Source organism: Lepisosteus oculatus, chromosome 5 (assembly GCF_040954835.1).
Source record: "Lepisosteus oculatus isolate fLepOcu1 chromosome 5, fLepOcu1.hap2, whole genome shotgun sequence".
NCBI lineage: Eukaryota > Metazoa > Chordata > Actinopteri > Semionotiformes > Lepisosteidae > Lepisosteus > Lepisosteus oculatus.
This window is the reverse complement of record NC_090700.1, coordinates 56,051,783-56,073,405: the sequence shown is the minus strand read 5'-3', so window position 1 is coordinate 56,073,405 and position 21,623 is coordinate 56,051,783. Positions and strand designations below refer to the sequence as shown.

General features: G+C 43.8%; 1 protein-coding gene across 1 annotated transcript; it reads right to left on the bottom strand.

Moving 5' to 3' along the window:
- Positions 1 to 798: 798 nt before the first annotated feature.
- chrna7a (cholinergic receptor, nicotinic, alpha 7a (neuronal)) lies at positions 799 to 20,086 on the bottom strand. Its single transcript, XM_069190689.1, has 10 exons — positions 19,587 to 20,086; positions 16,541 to 16,680; positions 14,793 to 14,837; positions 12,780 to 12,889; positions 10,586 to 10,665; positions 9,365 to 9,532; positions 8,829 to 9,023; positions 6,002 to 6,088; positions 3,537 to 3,646; positions 799 to 2,034 (listed from the first exon to the last, which is right to left on the bottom strand). The coding sequence occupies exons 1-10, from the start codon at positions 19,639 to 19,641 to the stop codon at positions 1,564 to 1,566; spliced, it is 1,461 nt and encodes a 486-aa protein (XP_069046790.1). The 5' UTR covers positions 19,642 to 20,086; the 3' UTR covers positions 799 to 1,563.
- Between the last annotated feature and the right edge of the window lie 1,537 nt (positions 20,087 to 21,623).

Here is a 21,623-nt window from a genome sequence, read left to right as displayed (position 1 = left end):
AAAAAATCAGAAAAGTTTTAATTTTTTAGGTATCTGTGAAAGCAGCTAATTCTGGATATTGAAATAAGACAGGCTATCAGCTTCAGCAGGACGACTGGAGAGCTTGTGCCATTCTCCTAAATCCTTTTGCTGTTGAATAGACTCCCTGGTTTCCACCTATTGGAGAACCAAAAGGAAAGATCTGAGTTTCTGAGACGACACTGCAAGACCACAGGCACAGGCACCTAGGCAACAGTCACCAGGGTAACCGGTTCACAGGAAGCCATGTGTTCTCGGCCAGCTCGGTGTGGGCTTATTGTCTTTCTTAGCCTGACCATCCCACGATAAGATAAGATCACTTTATTAGCCATATACAATTTCTTGCATTAGGAATTCATCTTTTCTCATACCCCAGCTTGCTCTCCATGAGACACACAGACAGGGAGAGAAGCTGGGGGTCAGAGCGCAGGGCCAGCCATTGTACAGCACCCCTGGAGCAGCTGGGGTTAAGGGCCTTGTTCAGGGGCCCAACAGAGTAGGATTCCTCTGTCAGCCATAGGATTTGAACCAGCAACCTTCTAGCCACAGGCGCAGATCCTCAGCCACAGTGCCACCGCTCCACTCCCGTGTACAGTCAGCTCACGACACAGCCTTCTCCACCCATAGCCCTTCCTGACTACTACATTACTAGATTTTGTAGCAACCAGCTCCTTATTTACTGAATTGAAAGGAGCATAATCTATATAGCAATATGATAGACCCCCACCATTAAATGTTTTAAGGGATCTGAACACATAAAAACTCACAATGGACACTGCAGAAATTCCAAGAGGCTTTATTACACAGATCTTCTCTGTTCTACAACCAATACACCCCCTCAGAGCCTCCCCCAGGCTGTTGTCTCCCGACCACCAACTAAACTCTTTATATACCACACATTCCACTGATAACACTTCCAAAGCCTTTGCCAATTATCTAATTAATGAGATAATTAATTCAACAATATGTGTCTATTTACACATAATGGAGAGTGTTACTGGCCTCTAGTGGCAGGTCACAGACTGTCCTTCCACTTCAAGGAGCCGGTTGTATCAGATTACTGAAATGGAAAAGTCGCACGCTGTGCACTGTGCAGCCCTGATATAACCAATCACAGCGGTGATGTTTAAGCTGTAAGGCGCAGTCTGCACTTCCAATGAGTGCATTGGATGAGGTCCTGTTTGCATTCAGAAACTGGTTCTCCAGTTTCATCACCTATATATGGGGTTACAGTTAATGGTGCTGTAGGGGTAAAACACTCAAATGTAGAAGACCCCTAAATTAAATTGTGCCTCTTACTAGACGCCTCCACTGCTGGTGGGCAAACACACTGCTCAAAGTCTTGAAATCTAATTACACTGTGATCATAACTTAAACACTGACTGTTGGGATGCATCTTAGTCGAGGAAACCACTGCAGAACCTGGAATGAGATGTTGCAGTATTGAGAAGAAAACAGCTGGTCTAAAGAGCCAAACAAACACGAATGAGCAGTTTGCGATATTTATTGAGAGACGTGGGGCTGGTCTGTGTGGACGCAGTCGTGTCAGGTGAAGTCCTTCGAGACCGCCTCCACGAAGTTAGGCGCCGACATCAGGATGCCAATGGTGCAGAGGATGGTGAAGACAGAGAAGGCCATGAGGCACAGACGGTCAATCACAGAGGCCGCAAACTTCCACTCGCTGCAGATGGACCCATCCTCATCCTGAGCCCGGAACCGCCCGGAGATGTAGCGCACCTCCTCCAGGATCTTGGCCAGCTCGTGCTCCACGCCGTGAGCGCCGGGCAGGAGCAGGTCCTCTTCGGCCACGCCCAGCCCCGGCTCCGCTGCGGCGCCATAGCGCGCGCCCTCCAGCCCGCGAGTGCCCAGGTACGCCAGGCCGCCGTTGGCGCCGAGCTCCACGCTGCAGACGCTGCCGCGCTGCTGGGAGTGGTGACAAGCGGACCGGACCTTCTCCTCCCCCGGCCGCCTCATGCGCAGGAACCAGGCGCACCAGTTCAGCAGGATGGTGCGTGTCTGTGGGGGAGAGACCGAGGTTTCTTTTCACAGACAGCTAGAGCAATCTGGTCAGATAAAACCACTGAACGAACATAATGTAATCTGGGGAATGGTGCCACCACAGTTATACTGCGCAGTGAAAATTAGGATTGGTACATTTTAAGATTAAGAAGATAATTCTAGATTCATAACTCCAGAAAACTGTAAACTCATTATTCTAGATGAAACTTCAGTACTCAGTTTATGCATTCAATTACATTAATTACCCAAATGAGACTAATTACAGATGGCTTGTGAAGAAACCAGCAGCCTTCTTAGAATTCTTAACCCACCTGACAGAAGTTTCTGACCATTGTGAAAACAAAGGAACATAATATCTTACATTGAAAATGACCAAGCTCTTCTGAAAAGGTGTACCACCTGCAGCCGTCTCTGTCACAGTGAATATTTAATAGAGTCCACTTCTTCCTGTAGCTCAGTTCACCTGACATTAGTCTGCTTCCAGTATGTGCCAGTTTTACCACAATTAATTAGTAACTTTGGTTTAAGATTTCTGCTGGTGCTACTGGGTGATTTTTAAATCTTGCATTTAAGAAACTATAACCCTTGTTTCATTTTAAATAAAGATAGATTATGATTTGAATTCCAGTGCAACGGGATTAAGATGTAACCCTAGATTTAATCTAGTGTAATAGTTAATCATGTTAGTAAAACTGGGCAGCTTTTCTCAGTGTCATTAGCAATTAAAAAAGATGCTAGCCTATACACATATATTATGAAAATTCCACAGCTGAAATGTTGTCTCTTTTCTTTTCCTTTCATCATAAAAGGATAAACCTTTAATACAACTTTACCTGTTTCTCTGCAGCCTATGTGTGCTGATGCAGTTCCCTGCTCGAACTTCTTCAGCATATAAACTCACTAAACATGGCAAATAATTCTCCTGGTGAAAAATATATTTCTAGCATTTTTCTGTGTCCCTAGATTCTGGTTGCAGAATGTAGAGACAGCAAGCAATGTAGGGCCAGTTGGAAGTAACATTGGGGTTAAATGTGCTCTGCTTATTTCTTTTTAATATTAAAGTAGTATTAAAATATCACTTGTAAATGGGATGAGCAGCAAGGTTTTTTTATGTACAGTATTATTGCCCAGTATGAATAGGACAGCAGAAGAGAAATGATGGTCACTCACGAATGTGATATTCCCCATGCGTGCTGGTGTGTGTGCTTCCACTGCATGTGGTTTATGTGTTCGCTGCTGTTTGTGTTCTTGGTAGAGCACTAGCCAGAGGTTTGAAGGTTTTTAGGTTTTACTGTTGAGTAACTATGCAAAGCGCCCCAGTGAAAAAGCTCAGTCCTGGCAGAAAGGTGGTCTGGCAGTCATCACTGCAGCCTCACAGCTCGACGCCCCACCTCAGTTGGGTCTTGTGCCTGATGTTGTTTTTATATCATCCATGATCGGTGTTTGAACCGCAGCGCGTCACTCCTTACAGAAACGCCATGAGCATTCCACATTCTTACCCATTTTGGCATCTTGCCTCCATCAGGGTCATGGTGATGGAATTGTAAGACCCAGACAGTGACAATTACAGACAGTCCGACAATGATCATTGTGCTCGCAAAATACTGAGCTGCAAGAGAGAAAAGGGTTTGTTAAGAGGTGAAATGAACAGACTACACAGTTATAATAATAATAATAGTAATAATTCCTTACACTTATATAGCGCTTTTCTGGACACTCCACTCAAAGCGCTTTACAGGTAATGGGGACTCCCCTGCACACCCACCAGTGTGCAGCCCCACCTGGATGATGCGACGGCAGCCATAGTGCGCCAGAACGCTCCCCACACACCAGCTCTCAGTGAGGAGGAGAGCAGAGTGATGAAGCCAATTCATAGATGGGGATTATTAGGAGGCCATGATTGGTAAGGGGCAATGGGAAATTTGGCCAGGACGCCGGGGTTACACCCCTATTCTTTTCGAGAAACGCCCTGGGATTTTTAATGACCCCAGTGAGTCAGGATCTCGGTTTTATGTCTCATCTGAAGGACGAGTTGTACACAGTTGAATACTTCTTAATAATTTAATGTGATGCTGTTTAGTATCCCATAAAAACTAGAATACTTTCTTTAGGGCCATTTCACTGTTATCTACCTAATCGTTGAAAATCACATAAAACACTTTACAGAATCTGCAAAGTCCCTTCTGTTGTGCTTTATGTCACAGACTCTCTCTTTTTACTGTCTCTTTTTACTGATATTCCCATTAAGTTATGTAGGTATTTCACATGTAGTATAATGTGGGTAAGGAATGTATTTCTGCTGCTGAATTGATTTGCCATCCTCTTCGAATATCAGTTCAAGGAAGACTACGTTGTTGGTGGTATGTGAACAACAGGGTGTTCTGGGTCTCTGGCAGTGATATTCATGATTTGGCACACAGTACACAAAACAAACACCTCCAGTTAGAGAAGATCTCTCTCTTGCCAGCAACAGCACATGTGGCAAAACATAGGTCAGCTGGAATAAAAACATTTTCTGATTAAATTCACAATCATAATTAAATGTGCCATCAGCTGCGGCAAGGACTGAGGGTCATGTCACAGAGCTGCAGTTTGACATCTGTTCTCAGTGTGTTCTCAGGGACTGCTGCCTGTGTGTGTCTCAGTACTCTGTTCTTAGTGTGTTCTCAGGGACCTGCTGATGTGATGTAGGAACTGCTGCCTGTCAGTGTCTCAGTACTCTGTTCTTAGTGTGTTCTCAGGGACCTGCTGATGTGATGTAGGAACTGCTGCCTGTCAGTGTCTCAGTACTCTGTTCTCAGTGTGTTCTCAGGGACCTCTTGAAGTAGGAACTGCTGCCTGTCAGTGTCTCAGTACTCTGTTCTTAGTGTGTTCTCAGGGACCTGCTGATATAGGATCTGCTGCCTGTCACTGTCTCAGTACTCTGTTCTCAGTGTGTTCTCAGGGACCTGCTGGTGTAGGATCTGCTGCCTGTCAGTGTCTCAGTACTCTGTTCTCAGTGTGTTCTCAGGGACCTGCTGATGTGATGTAGGAACTGCTGCCTGTCAGGGTCTCAGTACTCTGTTCTCAGTGTGTTCTCAGGGACCTGCTGGTGTAGGATCTGCTGCCTGTCAGTGTCTCAGTACTCTGTTCTCAGTGTGTTCTCAGGGACCTCTTGAAGTAGGAACTGCTGCCTGTCAGTGTCTCAGTACTCTGTTCTCAGTGTGTTCTCAGGGACCTGCTGGTGTAGGATCTGCTGCCTGTCAGTGTCTCAGTACTCTGTTCTCAGTGTGTTCTCAGGGACCTGCTGATATAGGATCTGCTGCCTGTCACTGTCTCAGTACTCTGTTCTAAGTGTGTTCTCAGGGACCTGCTGATGTAGGAACTGTTGCCTGTGAGAACAGTACTCTGTTGTCAGTGTGTCCTCAGGGAACATGGGGCCCATTAGAGGCTTACTTGAATAGCACCAAGGGACACAAAAATATTGTAAGACAATTTTTGAGAGAATTAAAAAAACATAAGTAAAGCTGTCCATCAAAGGTGGGAGGGGTGGTGGTAAGAGAAAATAAATCTGCCTCTTCCATTCTTTGACATGTTTAGTGTTGTAGTTGATTTGTACTCAGCCCTTTAAAGAGTACTTTAATATAGGAAAACTGCCATTCAGAATGACTTATAATGTGTGACATTTATTTTCTGCTCCATTCGGAAGGCTGTCTAACATGAGTGTGTTGCTGTATTCATGGAGCAGAGCCACCTCCTCCTCCACAGCTTCCGTGGAAAAGGGGAATCACTGAATATCTATCTGACACAAGAAATCGTCTCCCACAGCCAGACTTTCAGTCTCACGTGGTCTTTAAGCGTACGGAATGAGATTAGAGTTCCTAACTTGTAAAATCATCTGAGGTACTGCATTAACGTTTAGTGTAGATATCGCAATAGCATCCAGTGAAATGATTATAAATGTTCTTGGATATTAAAAGCTTACCTATTAAAGGAACAGAGTCTGATGTTGCAGGCATAATCTCCGCGACCAGCAGCATGAAGACAGTGAGCGACAGCAGAACTGTGATCCCTGCAGCAAAAAGGCCGTAAACCACACATTAACTACGCCAATTCAACCATTACGAACATTTGGTCCATTAGTCTTGTGCAGATGCATGTATTAAATTACCCAGAAAGAAGTAATTAAGCTTTTTCTTGGCATAAGAAAGTGAAACAGAATTTAAAACATAACATGAAATTAACGTTTCTACTGCCAAGAGGAGGTTAGTTTTTATTTACATCGTACTGCATTTCCATCAGTTAAATTAACTCTTTCCAGTTACTTCTTTAATGATGAAAAACTGCCCCCTCCGCCTGTCAGTGTTTGTTGTTTTCCTACACCGAGGAAGACGCCAACCACGTCTCTGCCGTTTTCAAGACGTTTCCATATTTTTGTCTTTGTATTCTAGTCTTTAATTCCTTGTATTAAAATCAAATTAAACCTCATAACATACCCAGACTTACATCTTTACATTCAGGCTGCGTTGCTCTTGCTTAGAGTTTGAGCTGTTCTGCGTGTGTAGAGACAGCACACACAACACAACACGGCTGGTCTTTACACAAACTCATTTACTCCTGGTCCGGGGTCAGCTATTAAACCTGGAACTTGTGCAGCGGTTCAGTCCTTCCCAAGTGCAACAAGTACAGTGTATCCTCATAAAAGGCAGCAACGGGTATAGCTCTCAAACACGTACAGTAATTGTAATGTGAGAAATCTTGGGCCATCTTCCTTGGAGAAATGATCAAATCTGAACAAATCCATCGATCGTGTTCTTGCAGTGCAGGTCTGTATGGTCTTGGAAGGCTGCTCTCTGACTTCACACAGATGTTTTGGCACAGATCTGAGCTCTCAGTAGACTAGTGCAAGAGGGTCCCTGCATCTGTGAGCACTGACAGTGACAAATGCCTAGAACATTTTACAAAGTTGTAATAACTGGTAGCAGTGAGCACCGCCTGTACCCTCTGGGGTAAACAAGGCGTTTCGTCCCCAACACTTTGGGATGACGTTAGTTTCAGTCACAGCCTTCCTGTAGACAGATTAGATCTAAGGAAATAGAGAGGGAAGGAGCCCCTGAACCACTGCACCTCTCCCCGTGCTGAGACACTTGTGTAGCACGTGAGGGCCTGGTCGTGCACTGGCCGACTGCGGCCAGGAGATCTGCAGCCAAGCCGGAGGTGGGGCTGGCTCTGGGGCACGTCACTGGGGTCGCGCCTCTCCTCCAGTCAACGCCGAGCCTCTGGGCAGAAGACCAGCGGCCTGTGCACACTTCACCTCCTGCCCACGCGGGTGCAGGGGTCCTGGCTGCGCAGCGAGGTGTGAAAACACAGCTGGCGGTACCAGACAGGGTGGGCCTGGAACAATTATAAATGAGGAAGGACCTGAAGTCTGCCTCATTGAAGGTTATTTTACATCATTTAAGTGTAATAAGTGTATTAAGACAATTTAAGCCTTATCCTACTGAATTGCATGGAGGTCACGCCTCTGCAGTAAACTGAAAGCACTTTCCTTGCAGCTGGGGAGCAGGCACACAGTGTCCGAGTGAGAAGGTGCTGGGCCGTACTTTGCCAGAGGTGAGACCGAAGAGATGCTAACAAAAGCAACTGGTTTAAGCAAGTAAAGCCGAATAGATTTGATGGCAACTGTCCTATTGAGCGGAATGTTTTAGAACAATGTATTTATTAAAGGTAGGAAATATTATTTTTGTTTTTGCCGGGTTGCAATTTTACGGTTGCAATTCACATGCAACAAAATTATTCACATAATCGTAAATTAATTGTGTGGGGTTTACACTGAAAAACTACATTTGAATACAATACCGTATGAATGTGTTTGCTGTATTTGAAATCAACATTTTTCACCCTGAATTAATCAGACTAGGAAATGTTTAAGCAGGGCAATGCGATGAGGCATTTTAGATTAGATCTATAATGCTTCATTATTTTAATAACAGGAGTTGCAAATCACTAGCCCGCTCATGTATATACACTGTTTACGCATATGTAGTCAATATGATAATAACTGAAAAACTTCAGATAATATCATATACAGTACAGGCAGGTGGCTTATATACTATACAGGTATGTAACATAATGCAACGTGGTAAGCACAATTAGTTTTGCATATTTTCATTTTCAATGGGTAAAAATCAGAAATTGAGCCGGTTCAGTTCCAGGTAAAATAATTTAATCCCAGTGGGAAGCTTGTGCCTGTGAAAGAGGGCACAAACGATGACTGTTCTGTTACTGTATACAGCAGAGTTTCACTCTCTCATGCAGATATAACAGGTTGACTCGCTTTGTAAATCACATGTGTGCCCATACAACAAGGAGCCTACCCCCCCATGTCATAATTCTATTTTAGCTGCCGTTACTATGTTTAGATTTATTTTAAGGAATGTTAAGATACCAATGTTTACATTACAGAGCAGAGCGGTGGCTCTGTGACTAAGGATCTGTGCCTGGAACTGGAAGGTTGCCAGTTCAAATCCCACAGCCCGCAGAGGAATCCTACCCCTGAGCAAGGCCCTTAACCCCAACTGCTCCAGGTGTGCTATGCAATGGCTGACACTGTGCTCTGACCCCAAGCTTCTCTGTGTGCCTGTCTCATGGAGAGCAAGCTGGGGTATGCAAAAAGAAATTGTATAGGGCTAATAAAGCAACATTATTATTACCATCCATTTAATCTATCCTCACAAGTGCTACCACTCACTGACCTCCTTAAGAAGTCAGCTAGGACTTAGAAATTTGTCACTTATGAGGCAGCAGCTCACCCAGCGAGATCTTTTCCCCCGAGTCTGCAGGCAGCAGGAAGACCAGCAGAGCTAGCGTGGAGATCAGGACGCAGGGGATGAGCAGGTTCAGGCCGTAGTACAGAGTGCGCCGGCGCATGACCACTGTGAACGTCACGTCTGGGTACGGCTCCTCACAGCACTCGTAGAACCTCTCATTCCGGCGCCCCTGGACACCTGCGGTTCAAAGACATTGCAAAGACTGCACCACATGACCAAAAAGGCACGGGAGTGGACTGTAAAAGCACAAGAGAGTGGACTGTAAGAGCATGAGAGACTGGACTGTAAGAGCAGCTGAGAGCGCACTGTAAGAGCAAGAGAGTGGACTGTAAAAACATGCACAGGTGAGAAGTGTCTTGGCTTCGGCAAAGGAGCCACTGTCCATTTCATGTAAGTTTATATACAGTAAACTGTATATGTTAACAATTAAAGACAACACATATAAATGAATACTGTAGATATAACTGGTCAACTTAATGTCCCCCTAAATATAACACGTATTTGTTTTGTGGCCTTACCCACAAGGTCCCATTCTCCATTGGGAATATATTCAGATGTGTCAGCTTCCAGCATCTGCAAATCAAGGGACCAGCCACCATAGGTCCAGGAGCCAAACTTGAGATCACACCTTTGCACATCAAAGGGAAACCATCTTACGTCTATGTAACAGGTGCTCTTGAAGATTCCTAGAAAGGAGAGAAAAATACAGTAGGAAGAGACTGACCCCAGTTTGGCTGCTGCTCAATACTCCTTTTCTACTGCCTGTTTCTGATTCTCTTCCCTCGGCACAGGCTACCCTTCTCTTCTCTGTCCGACCCCTTCTTGATCTCCCTGCTATTCTCCCATCAACACTTGCATTTCAGGTAATACTCAGGCCTGGTTCTCCTCCTGCTTTGCCGATTGCATATATCAGAACTCCTGGTGAAGTTTGCTGTCTGCTCCTTACTTTCTCTCCACAGGTGTTCCCCAGGGTTCTGTCCCAGGTCCTCTATAGTTCTGTCTTGACACACACTCCCTGGGTCATGTCCTTTCTTCCCACACAGTTCTGTATCATGCAGATGATGGTCAGGTCTTCCTTTCATGTCCTCACATTGAGACTCAGGTCTCCTGCAGTATCTTCGTTTCTCAAGCTACAGTTATTGTGCTGCACAGTTTACTCCATGCTGGCATGTTTTGCACTGTTGCCACTGCAGTGTGAAAATGATTGTATAGATTCTCTGGACTTGTCTCACAGACAGGCCACCTTCAATTGTACTGATAGCAATACAGGTGTGTATGGTTGTAACTTTTTTCTTTTCCTGCATTAATTAAAATTTTAAGCACTTCTCATTACAATCGGATTGTAAAATAATGTACATAATGCTTGCCGTCAAATAAGTTAGAAAAATTAAACAAACTGTTGTTGAACATCAGATAAAATTTAGTATTCATGTTATTTCACTGCTTTTATACTTTTAAAATATATGCACTAATGTCTACATGAAAGGTATTTGCCATGTCACCTTCTAATTTTTTTAATATCATAATTAAAAACATTACTCAGCTTAAATATCTGCGGCTGATTTGTTATGCATAGAAATCAGATGGAACATCCTTAACAAATCTAGGGTGATATGTTTGTTCACTGAAGTTTCCTTATTAAAAACTTGACACATTTCCTGTTCTCACAAGACCCTGTGACCTTCCTCTCCTGCAAGTAATGATTGTGAGGAATGAGGGTTCGATTTACTTCGATTTACCTGGTGGGATGTACTGGCAGTATCCTGTGGAATTCACAAGCACATTGGTGTGAAAGGTTGCATCAAATCTCTCATCAGCACTGCGAGGAACATATCAGCTGTTAGTGTCAATGTTTTATTTCCCAATAAAGTTCAGATTGGCAGATTAAATGGAAAACATGAGAGAGCTGTTTAAATAATGACCGTTACTGCTTTGGTTAAAGCGCTATAAATCTTTAAATTTGTTGGACCACAAAATAAATAACACTTACTTAAGTGTCAATAAAATGTTTATGTAAGGGTGTGCACTGAGCTGCAAATTGCTGAATGAGGAAAAGGGCAGCTTCAGCTGTTTCGTATTCATCAGAAAATAAAGTCAGCCACATTATCCATCCCTAGGGGAGAAAATTAAATGAATCGCTCCAGGTGACTGGATAATATCCACGTTCGTCTTCCCTAAAGTACATTACCCATAACACATAAATTAAATCAAGCCAAATGACACAGACCCATTTAAATGTATTTGCCATGCACTCTTCTATATTTTTAGTTTTTCAAACTGTACAGAACTTTATACAGGCCAGCACATAGGAAATAGAAATAACCAATATTATGTCTATGATAAATTTAAAGTTTATATTTTCCACTTTTGAAAATGAACAAAATGAGATTAAGAATATATATACTATTCTATTTTCATGTCGTTTAATTCATTTTAATATATAATTTGTTGTTGTTGTTGTTGTAGGTAGAACTAGACTCCAGATTATTTTTATCGTCTTATTGTTTTATTAGTTTTGCAGTGTTTATTCCTCTCTCTCTTCTAATTGACTCTAATTCCAATGTAGTTCCGATTTATGGCTGTAACTGTATTCTTGTTTTTTGCTTTCTCTTGATCTATTTAAAGATTGTATATAGCCTTTTTTCTTTTTCCTACTACTTATCGGTATGTTATATGATTTCGTCCATTGTTATCTTTGACCTAGACTTGTTTATTTTTGGTATGGATTTGGTCTGGCTCTGTAGTAAATGTGTTTTTGAAACAGAGCCATCCACTCTTTCCAGATGTCATATCTAATTTATCTTAATCTGTTTATCTCATACTCTCTCATTCCCTCAAAGTCTGCTTCTCTAAATCCATAAACCACACTGCCTGTCAAGCTTTGAATTTCACTTAAAAAGGATTGTACCGTGGATGAATTATTTTAGTTATTCTCTTGCCTCTGTCTTTGCACTCTGTTCTGAATACTTGGAAAGATCAGATCGGTGCAGGGATTTTCCCTTGTTGGTTCTCTGACAAGTTGAGTAAGAAGGCAGTCATTTACCTTTACAATCATTTCACTTTATGCACAGGAACTCAAGAAAGGATAGACATGAGAAGAGGCCCTCTGGCCCATTTGCTCCCAGTGGTTGTTAGTAGCTAATTGATTCATGAATCTCCTCCAGCTTGTCTTTTATTTTTGATCTGTGTATTGGAACATATGTATAACTTATGAATTTGCCTTCTTGGCCCTTTTGCTTTTCTTTGTGTTTTGCCCGATTATCTAACCTCTTCACTAACTCTCAGCCTTCCAGTCCAGACTGTTTTATGCTTCAGCCCCGGGACATATCTAATAAAGATTTTCTCTAATTGAATTTCCTGCCTTTTAGATGCAACAATTCTAAATTATCCTTCAATGCGACTCTTCAATGTGATTTAGCTGTAGAATGGATAGATCAAAATAGAATATAGATCATTCTCCTTTAATTTTGTTGAAAATTAAAACCCAGCACCCCAAAAAATCTAGGCACCTTGTCGTTTCTACCAAATCCTACATGTGGCCTGCTCTGACCCACTACATCCTAAAAACACCATGTGGGGTTCTAGACCCAGGGCGGTGTGACTCGTTGTTCTAGACCCAGGACAGTGTGGCTTTCTGTTCTAGACCCAGGACAGTGCATGAACGAGGAGTAGCAGTGAACCAGGCATTCTGATCTGCTCCTGTAGTGCCTGGCCTCTTGTGCCTTCAGTGGACACTTTCTGCAGCAACAGGTATGCAATCAAGCTATTGACTATCTGCTGTATTACATTTCTCTGGCAGCCAATTCTGGGAAGGTTTCAAAACACCTCACAGCTGGGTTTTTTATTTTGTGTCCCCCTGGTGGATATAAGGAGGACTGAAAGAAGACATATTGATTCATCTTTCAATAAATCTAACTAAGGGAAGTAACCTACCTATTATAGAGGAGAACATCTGGCTTCCATATCTGCTCATCAGGGAACCTAACGTTCTTCACCCCTGGATAGTCAGAAGCATTCCACTGAAGGTAGAAGTCATTCCAGTACTGGAATGAGAAGGAAAATAGATGAGTTGTCAGGAATTCCATCAATTATCTGGTATGAGGAGAGGTTTTCTCCCATGATGGACGACCCTGTCCATGCAGATGTTGGCAAACCAGGCCTTCAGTCAGGTGCTGCCAAAAACTGTCGAGCTTGAAAGTCTTGTCGCAATTTCTACAAGCATCCTGTGCACTGTCATATCAACTACGGATCTGCAAGGACTCTGGGTCTGCATCCATACAGTTTACAGACAATGTCTAAAGTACCAGTAAGAAATTAGTAAGAAATTATATTATCCATTACTCAATATAACTTGCACAAAACCTGATTTGCTTGCTTGACTGTACTAATGCAGAATGCCTGTCAATCAGATCAGGAAATAAACAATCAGCAGCAGGAGTAGGAACAAGTCCTAATGAGAGAGCGTTGGGCTGCAATAGGGCTCACTGCCTGTCAATCATATTAAGAGAACCAATCTGTGAGGAAGTAATCTGCTGCTGGCATAGTATTTTATTTTCTGCATGCATTAGTCTATGTGACGGCTTTGCTTTTCTTCTGCTTTCTCAGAGATTATGATTGACAGTATGTCATCACGTCGGTAACTTTAATTTTCCAGACAGAATTTTAGATTGCTTTAAAGCTGTTTGCTGGGTCAATGTGTTATTGAAGCCCTGATTTCTGCCCAGTCAGGATCATTCCACAAGCCAGAGAGAGGACTAGCCCCCTTATCAGCTCTAATCTGCTGAGGTTATAGGTGAGACATTTCTTTTGATGCTCAGTTTACAACTTGTACTTATTTCTATATTGATCATTGGAGGATACAATATATTGATTACTGTATATTGCTTTCATTAATTAACTCATCATTGACCTTAATATTTAGAAACATGTGGCAATGTTGCCCCTGGGAGACCACAGATTGAGGTGATTAAAGACCACAATTGCGTGTATAACGTGTGGAAGATGATGTAAATTATCTACCATAAGTCTGTTTTTTCTGAAGCATGTTTGATCGGGGTCTGCTAATTTATTCACGAAGCTGCAGTGTGAGCACTTTGGCTGTCGGGAGTTTGTGTCGGGGTATATATCACTTCCAGCTCTCAGTGTGAAGCTTCTCAGTTCCACAGGGTGTAATGTAGCTATACTGGCTACATTATAGCCAGTATAATGGCTATTATACATATAATATTATATATATATATTTGTATATAACTTACATATAATAATAATTCCTTACACTTATATAGCACTTTTCTGGACATTCCACTCAAAGCTCTTTACAAGTAATGGGGATCCCCTCCACCACCACCAGTGTGCAGCCCCACCTGGATGATGCGCCAGTCCGCTCCCCACACACCAGCTCTCAGTGTGGAGGAGAGCAGAGTGATGAAGCCAGTTCAGAGACGGGGGTTATTAGGAGGCCATGATTGGTAAAAGCCGGGGGAAATTAGTTTTAATTAGAACAGTTTATATAATTGTCCTAGTGCCTAAATTGCAGACAAATTTGAAAGAATGTTGCTTTATTTCAACTTTCATATAATGTACCTGGCCTGCTTTCAGCTGTGAGAGATGTAAATCCTAGAAGTGAAGAGAGAAAACTGGGCTCCTGTGAGGCTGATCCAGACAGGCTGAGCCCGGTGGCCCAGGCCGCCCGACAGTGAGAGGAGCTGAGCCCAGCCAGCCAGCCAGTCAGTCATAGCTGCAAAGCCTGTTCCACATGAGGCTGTAGAAAATCTAGCTTGCAAGAATGCCACTGTTTGAAAACACCTCAGAAAGCCACGTGATCAGGCACTGGCAGCTGCAGGCCAGAACCGAGGCTGTAACAGGGCACAGGTCTCTCTGGGCTCACGCACAGGGTGCAAGACACAACCCACTGGCCACAGAAAGAACTTCTAATAAACGACTTACCAGCTGTAACCATATGTTTGTTGTAAAAACTTGATTTTTTTCATCCTGTAACACATAAAGACAAATTTTCAAAAGCAGTGGCTAAGAACATCAGAATCACAAAACATACAAGCCCTCAAAAATACCTGAGGAGAAACTACCTCATGACACACAGAGAGAAGATAGTTTTGCACTTTTCTGAGCACTGCTGCAGCTAAACTAAATCATCCAGTAACACCATCCCACTTCCGACACCCAGTTCCAAAAATCAGCCTTTATTCCTCACAGTGCTGGTTTCAGACTCATAACCATTAATAGGTTAAGAATGGTGCGAGTATGCTTTCAGTATCTGAACACCAGAATTATGTCATCTCAAGCCGGAAGGTCAGGCAGGCTGGCGCTGTCTCCCTTCCCTCTCTCCCTGTCCTGTCTTCCTAACCAGCAGGCTGGCCTGTCTCTCTGTCCTTTCTCCCTGTCCAGCGGGCTGGCCTGTCCCCCTGTCCTGTCTTCCTGTCCAGTGGGCTGGCCTGTCTCCCTGGCATATCTCCCTGTCCTGTCTTCCTGTCCAGCGGGCTGGCCTGTCTCCCTGTCTTGTCTCCCTGTATGGTGGGCTGGCCTGCCTCCAGAAACACCAGCAGGACACAGGAAAGAGGCCCCAAGGACACACAGAAATTTAGAGGGAGTAGATTTAGGACAGAGATCAGAAGAAACTTTATTATATGAAGGACTGTATGGATCTGTTATTGAAGAGGGTTCTTCAGGATCCTTCAGGAATGGTTGGAAGAAATCCATGGATTTATGACCTTCTAGCAACCAAATGATGATGAGGATAGGCCAAACGCTTTTCTTCTTACTGCAGAGGCAACTTCTGTTTGAAAATGAAACACTCCCTCCCACAGGCCTGTGGTAATTAAGACTTCCAATTAGTACATCTTAGTTTGACACCAATCTTAATGCCCAGACATACTGCTGTGGGTCCTAGGAAATAAACGCATTTTCTAAAAGCTCTTAAATTGTAAGTACCAGCTCCACAACTCCACCTTGTGGTGACACATGGAAAAGAGGCACAGACTAAACGGTCTCCACTGGCTTTTTGGAAACTGGAATCTGTTGAATTAGACTTATTTAATAAAGTAGACTTTATGAGATTAAAATAAAATTGATCTCAATCTTCTAATGGGATGATAACATGTCTAGACAATAATTCACTGCTTCCTTACAAGGAACAGTCCTACAAGAAGCTGGACATAGTATCCAGTTTTCTCAAAACTGAGTTTTGACACAGGTCTACATCCGAAATAGTGACAGTATCTCCCGTATTGCTCCAATTCTTGTGCATTGCATCATTTTATTTTCTTCAGCATTTAACCTTCTACTTAAGGTTTTAAAAAAATATTTCCACCTGGTAATCATAAAATACAAAAATGATTAAACGGGAAATATATACATGCTTTGTGCCTAAACATAGCACATGTTTCTCATCACACCACAGCTGTCAGCCTCTCCTAGTGAATCCTCAGGGAGCTGTGGGTTGTGCAGAAACAAAACTCTAACGGCCTATTTTATGTGAGGACATCTCTAATGCTCTTTAAACAGATTAGCGTTGTTTGGGTGGAATAGCTCATTAGTACAGATGAATCAAAAGGTTCGATTATGCACAGATATAGGGCCCCCGTGTCCTCATCGACACTGGAGCACGCCTGCTTTCATCCTTCCAGTGACTCAGCATGTACAGGGTATTCCTGAAAGCTGGATGAGTATGAACTCACCACATCCATGATCTGCATGAGGCTGAGGCTGAAGTACACTGTGAGGGGATGGGAGTCATTGGACACAGGCCTCTCCAGCGGGCTATAATTCTTCATCAGGTCTTTGTACAGCTTCCTCTGAAACTCCCCTTGCAGAGAGACTGGGGAAGAAAGGAAAGACTGGAGTCATCGTCTAGCCCTGTCCGTGCAGGAATCCAACAGCCTTTCTGGGAGTGCTGTACTGCTGCAGCAGACAACCTCAGGCTCTGGTTTAACACCAGAATCAGAATCTTATTTGACTTCCATTGGGACTTTACTGAGCCATCAATAGTGCATGTTAGGACCAATAGAAAAGATTTCAACATTGCCATACACTTACATCAATGCAACCAGTTACTGATCCTCATATCACCTGTTTTTATCAGCTATTAGAGTCTGTCTCTCAATTACTAGAACAGAAAACCATCACTGAAGCTCCCAGCCATCCCCGCCACAAACTGTTCTCCCCTCTACCCTCTGGCAAGCACTGTTAAAGCAAGGACCACTAGGCTCAAGAACAGCTTCTAACCCACCCTCAACAGCTCACTGCAGGGCCTTAATACACATCTGCACTACGCACTTTTCACATAGTCTAACAGTTTTCTTTGGTCTCACTACTACATATTTATTTATTTTTCCACATCATATTTATTGTTCCTGTTGTCTACAGTGTGTGGTGTTGTCTGTTGCAGTGTGTATGTCCCTAGAGATCAGCACGATTAAGAATTCCAATGTACGTGTACATTTGGCAATAAACTACTCTAAATGAGATTGCTTTCATTCACATGCTCTATATCGAATTGCCTCTCTAGTGGCCTCTAGTGGTGCCCTGCTGCAAAATGCACTCCAGACCGAACTGGGTAAGATGTGGTTTCCAGCAATGGTTCCCAGTTCTGCTCTGGCTGCCCACACAGCTGGGGGTATTGTTCCTGCAGAGCCCCTGGTTACACATTAAACCCTTCATTGACTTAATAACAATACGTCTTGTTTGAGCTGTTAGTTCCCAGCTCTGACACATGTTGGAGCTTTAACTGCTGTATTTTGTAATTCAAATAAAATCCCAGACTTGTCACTAGAAACAAAATGCAAATATTCCAGGGAAGAAACTTCTCTGATCGATTAAGGCTCCACCTAATGAAGGTGGGCTGGAATGAAGACCAGCAGGTGTGGGGCACCAGACCAAACCTGGGACCCAGCAGCTTACTGATCACAGTTCTGCACTCAACTAATGTACCGGACACCTGCTAACAGCTGCTTAGGTCCCTGTGAATAATACCTGTTTGTAACGCATTTATTACAGTAAAAAAACGTTCCTGTGTCATGAATCAATGGCGTTACTGCGTCTTACAATACTATAGGATCAGGGTATTTCTTACTTTTGCCAAAATCACTGGTCATTTCAATGGCACTGTGTTCATTTATCTTCAAAGCACACATCATGATACCACTGGTCCTTCCAGTCTGCTCCTCTACAGTACCTTCATAAAACCAGCTCCCTAATTGATATAGTTACCCTGATAATTATCAATTAAAACAGTCCTGTAATGCAGTGAACTGTAAGGGCTACAAGTTAAACAGCCCTGTATTAGAAGATACAGCCTGGTACCACCAGAGGTACATCAATACATTCATCACAATATTCTACTGACCTCCACTGTTCCAGCTCATTCACCACTGCCATGAGCTACAGTGTCTCAGAGGCTTACGATACCGCAGTAAACAAAAACACAGTTTTGCAGGGTTAGATAACCTTATAATAACTTACACTTACATTATATAGCACTTTTTCTGCACACTCCACTCAAAGCATTTAACAGGTGATGGGGACTCCCCTCCACCACCACCAGCCATAGTGCGCCAGTCCGCTCCCCACACAGCAGCTCTCAGAGGGGAGGAGAGCAGAGGGATGAAGCCAGTTCAGAGACAGGGACTATTAGGAGGTCATGAATGGTAGAGGTCAGGGGGACTGTCGCCCAGGACACTGGGGTAAAAAAACCCTACCCTTTTCAAAGAGTGCCCTGTGATGTTAATGACCAAGGAGAGTCACTACATCAGTTTTAAGTCTCATCCGAAGGACGGAGCCATTTTTACTGATTCCTTGCCTGGTTATCAGCATGGGGTTTCCCCCCATTAATATCGGAAAGTATTGTTCGAAAAGTTCACCTTCAGGTAATGGCCTAAATGCTGAATGAGAGTAAATCACCATTTTTAGGCGGTGAAATTCAAGTTTTCAAATGTTCAGCTCTTAATTCTCGCTATGCTTCTGTTTCCCTTTTGTGGAACTGAGACAAGCAATTTTTAGTATTTTAATTTTCCTGCATATTCCTGCTGGAAGATGTACATCATAATGGCCGTGTAAAGTGCATCTCCAGTGTTCCTGTGCCGGCTCCCATTCCGGCACCGGTGATAGAGAGGACACCAGGCGGCTCGGAGATTCACAGACGCGCAGTCTGTCATCGCTTCTCTCCGATTGCTGTTACGAGATTCTGGAATTCCCTGAGATCTCCCAGCCCCAGAAGCCTCTGGTTAACTTGCCATTCCATGTAGATGTATTGCATAGGTTTTCTACTGTAATAGAAATAAAGGTTACTAAGATGACCGCTCGGCTTTTCAAGTTAGATATTGCCATACCTTTGACTCGTACCCCCAGTATTGACTGACTGACTCAGCGCTGTTAACTCAATCCTTACAGCCCATGTCACTGTTCCGCTCGCTGGGCTCTTATTCCGACTGCCAGAATGCGTTTAGTATAGTCGCTTTATTCGCGAGCCCTCGCTCCTTATACAGCGGAGAATTGCGCGATAAAAACTAAGTGTGACTCTCTAACGGAGCCCATATCCTTCCGAAAGACAAACTTGCTAAAGAGATCACTGAGAAACAACCCCGCTGTGACAGGGCGAGTATCGGCACACCAGAGAACCAGGCAGCTCCAGAGTTTGAGCGGTCGACAGCCCAAATATTTTAATGAATAAGATGCATGAGGAAAGCAAGCAAGAGGTACAGTAAGAAGGAAGCAGCGACGCCCTACCGTCCAGCCAGCACGCCAGGCAGGTGAGGTGCAGGAGCATGCCCCAGGTCCCCATGCTCGGAGCGAGTCGGCGTCCCGCGGGCTCTGAGCGCGGACACGTGCTGTGTCTGTCAGTCAGGGCATGCTGCCTCGCGCCGGCTCGCACCTCGAGCTCGCCTCCAGCCAGGAGCGCGCTCCCGGCGGGCCAGGAGGGCCGGGCGCGCCTCTGAGCCCAGGATCCCCGAAGCGCTGCACGGCGGCGCGGTGAGTTTCTTGATTAGCGCGCTGCGTGCTGTCTGAACGTGATCAGACAGCCCCCCGCTCAGCTCCCACCGCACCGAGGTGTGCACTGGACTCCAAAGCGCAGGAGTGTTTGTTCTGAATTATACAATTTCAGATGCATTATGTAATACAGAGTGCACTCTCAATGTTTATTATATCATGCACTTTAATGTAGTTACGATAGACTGAGAACTGTTTTGTAATTACTTTTTTGCTATCGTACTTCTTGCTCAGTCCTTGACGGGCGATGTAACCAGTGTCCTCTGGCAGGAGGGCGTGTGTGGTCTGTGCGCGCCCTCTTGTGGCCTGTTAGCGCGCTGCGCATCGTGTTTTATTTTGTTGATGCGAAAGTGCACATTTCTAGTAAGTCATTATTTTCAAAGTTCTTGTCCTCATCTCAAATATTGTCTCATTGTCCTATCTCAAATATTTTCTACAGAAATGCTCTAGATTACAGCACCTGTCCGCCCTGGTAGACTGGCCCCGACCGCTGCCGGACGCTTAGCAAGGGCTTCATCAGTGCCGAGAGGGGAGACCTACAAGTTACACCGGGCTTCTGCTGTTAATGGGCGGGATTGGCAAGTAGGAGGCGCTGTTCTCTCCCGAAATAAAGGTCAAGATTTGTGGGGTGAAAAGGTGTAAATATTGTAAATGAGTGCAGTTATTAATGATTGCGAATTCTGTGCTGAACTGTGCGCCAGGATGAGGCGGGCTGTCGGTGCTGGACTGTGCTGTCGGTGCTGGACTGTCTCCAGGATGAGGCGGTCTGTCGGTGCCGGACAGCTGTCGGTGCTGGACTGTCTCCAGGATGAGGCGGGATGTCGGTGCTGGACTGTGCTGTCGGTGCTGGACTGTCTCCAGGATGAGGCGGGATGTCGGTGCTGGACTGTGCTGTCGGTGCTGGACTGTCTCCAGGATGAGGCGGTCTGTCGGTGCCGGACAGCTGTCGGTGCAGTTCGGAGGGGCAGATCCAAGCCATCCCTGATACACAACCACGCGGGCGCTTTGCGAGTCCTGTAGGAGTTTGTAAACTTTTGTCGTCCAGTTAAACCAACGAAACGAATCTTTCTTTCAAAATGTGTTCATTTATACTTTTTTTCTACGTGAAATACAGTTAAAGATAACATTAATTAAAATAAAAAAACGATACAAGCCAGTGTTTTTAGGAGTGTAATCATTCAACCCCTAGTAACTACAGTACATGCGGTGAGAAAAGATGTGATTATTGTTGGAAACTCGTTCACACAGACGCACCCTTGTAAAACATACGAGTCGCGTTTAGTACCACTCGGCACCACTGTTTGGAATCCACACTTAAAATATCTCGATTTAAATTAGATGATTCACAAATATAACATTTCTGTTTTCATTTACTTTGTAGTTTATAGTCAAAATCGTGTCCCTGTTTGCGAAACAGTAGAGACTAGTAGAGAATGAAATTGTCACAACTCATTTAAAAATCCTGTGAGAAATACTGTAGGTTAATTTTAGAGAGGTGTAAGGATGTGCAAAAATGATCAAGTACTAGATCTTCATGTCATGCAATAACATTTGCAAATATCGCTTATTTTAATGAATTTGGAACTCCTAATTTTGGATCTTAGGTGAGATGTTTTTTTTTAAATATTGGGGCAAGAGTTACAAATAAAGCCATACCGATTATTATTTGATAGGTTTAGTGTCAGTGTGTTCATTTTGGGGTCAAAAATAAAGTAAGACTAATGCACCGTTTTGAAACAAGTCTGACAAGACTAGTTACAATTAAAGTTTTTTTAG